Source organism: Enhydra lutris, unplaced genomic scaffold (genome assembly GCF_002288905.1).
Source record: "Enhydra lutris kenyoni isolate GAN:26980312 unplaced genomic scaffold, ASM228890v2 scaffoldscaffold356, whole genome shotgun sequence".
Lineage (NCBI taxonomy): Eukaryota > Metazoa > Chordata > Mammalia > Carnivora > Mustelidae > Enhydra > Enhydra lutris.
The window spans coordinates 5,241-6,586 of NW_019154440.1; the positions used below are offsets into that span (position 1 = coordinate 5,241).

The 1,346-nt window shown below is 48.5% G+C and overlaps 1 protein-coding gene across 1 annotated transcript; it reads left to right on the forward strand.

Annotated features, from left to right (window-relative positions):
• Positions 1-269: 269 nt before the first annotated feature.
• Positions 270-1,219, forward strand: LOC111140269 (serine/threonine-protein kinase ULK2-like; the record flags this gene model as incomplete). The annotated part of the gene is made up of 2 exons (XM_022492575.1): positions 270-448; positions 1,101-1,219. Coding segments are annotated over 2 exons (298 nt in total), but the record flags the coding sequence as incomplete, so codon positions are not given.
• Positions 1,220-1,346: the final 127 nt, after the last annotated feature.

A 1,346-nucleotide genomic window follows, 5' to 3' on the forward strand; every position in this document is an offset into this window, starting at 1 on the left:
CACGTGACCTCATATCTTTGAAACTTAATTTTGTGGCTGCTCTCATCCATACACACAAACGCATGCACACACCCACACACCCACATTGTGTTTCACCTGTGCTTATTTTCCTACTAGTTTTGGGGAATTTAAAAATTGTAGTCTGTTCTACTCATTCTGATGTTTGTAAGTATAAAAACACAGTAGCTTCAGCCGCAGTGTATATACAGAAAAAAGTATGCCCGTCTTCTTAGTTTCTAAGTTTCTAAGACAATTTGGCTTTGCCACAGAGAGAAGACACAGACACCTTACGCCACCTCAACGTGATGCTGATGTTCACGGAGTGCATGCTGGACCTGATGGCCGTGCGGGGCAGCCACCCGGAGCTGTGCACATCTGCTGTCTCCTTGTACCAGATCCAGGAGAGTGTGGCCATGGACCAGATCAGCCAGCTGAGCAAAGACTGGGGGTACGTGCCCCCTTTGCCGTTCACTTCCAAATTCTCCCTGCTTTCTGTAAATTTGTGTCTGAGATGGAGGTCCTGTCAGACACTAGAGATTGTGTCTCATGAAGAGACACTTCAAGGGAGCTCTTGGTTATGTCACTGGCCTAGATTCCATTTGTGAGCCAAGACTCGAAGATTCTGCACCCTTAGTATTGCCTCTTCCTTGTGACTTATACTGTTGAAGGTATTTGATGATGAAGAGGTTGTATTGGTTCTTGAGTCTTTTCACACACACTTTTTTCTGTGCTGAACCTTTTTTCCTTCAGGAGTTATTTGTGCATTAAAAATGTCAAGGGTGGTGCACCTGGGTGGCTCAGTGGGTGAAGCCTCTGCCTTCGGCTCAGGTCATGGTCTCAGGATCCTGGGATCGAGCCCCACGTTGGGCTCTCTGCTCAGTGGGGAGCCTCCTGCCCCTCTCTCTCTGCCTTTCTCTCTGTCTACTTGTGATCTCTCTCTCTCTCTCTCTCTCTCTCTGTTAAATAAATAAATATTTTTTAAAAAAATGTCAAGGAGGATGATACTCCTTTAGAAATGCTCTCTGGTGGCCTGATGCATAGAGGATGGAGTGGGGGGCATTGGTTCGCAGATAACACTCTCTGCCTTCCTTCCGGCGCAGGCGTGTGGAGCAGCTGGTGTTATACATGAAAGCCACACAGCTCTTAGCAGCCTCTCTGCATCTCGCCAAAGCCCAGATCAAGTCTGGGAAGCTGAGCCCGTCCACGGCTGTGAAACAAGGTACGGGGGGTGTGCGACAGTACCTGCGCCCACACCCGCACCCTCGCGCTGCACTCTTCCCCTTTACACCGAGAGAGAGATTGATGTGGAGTCTGTGCTAGTAAAAACTCTTAGATGGGCAAAGATG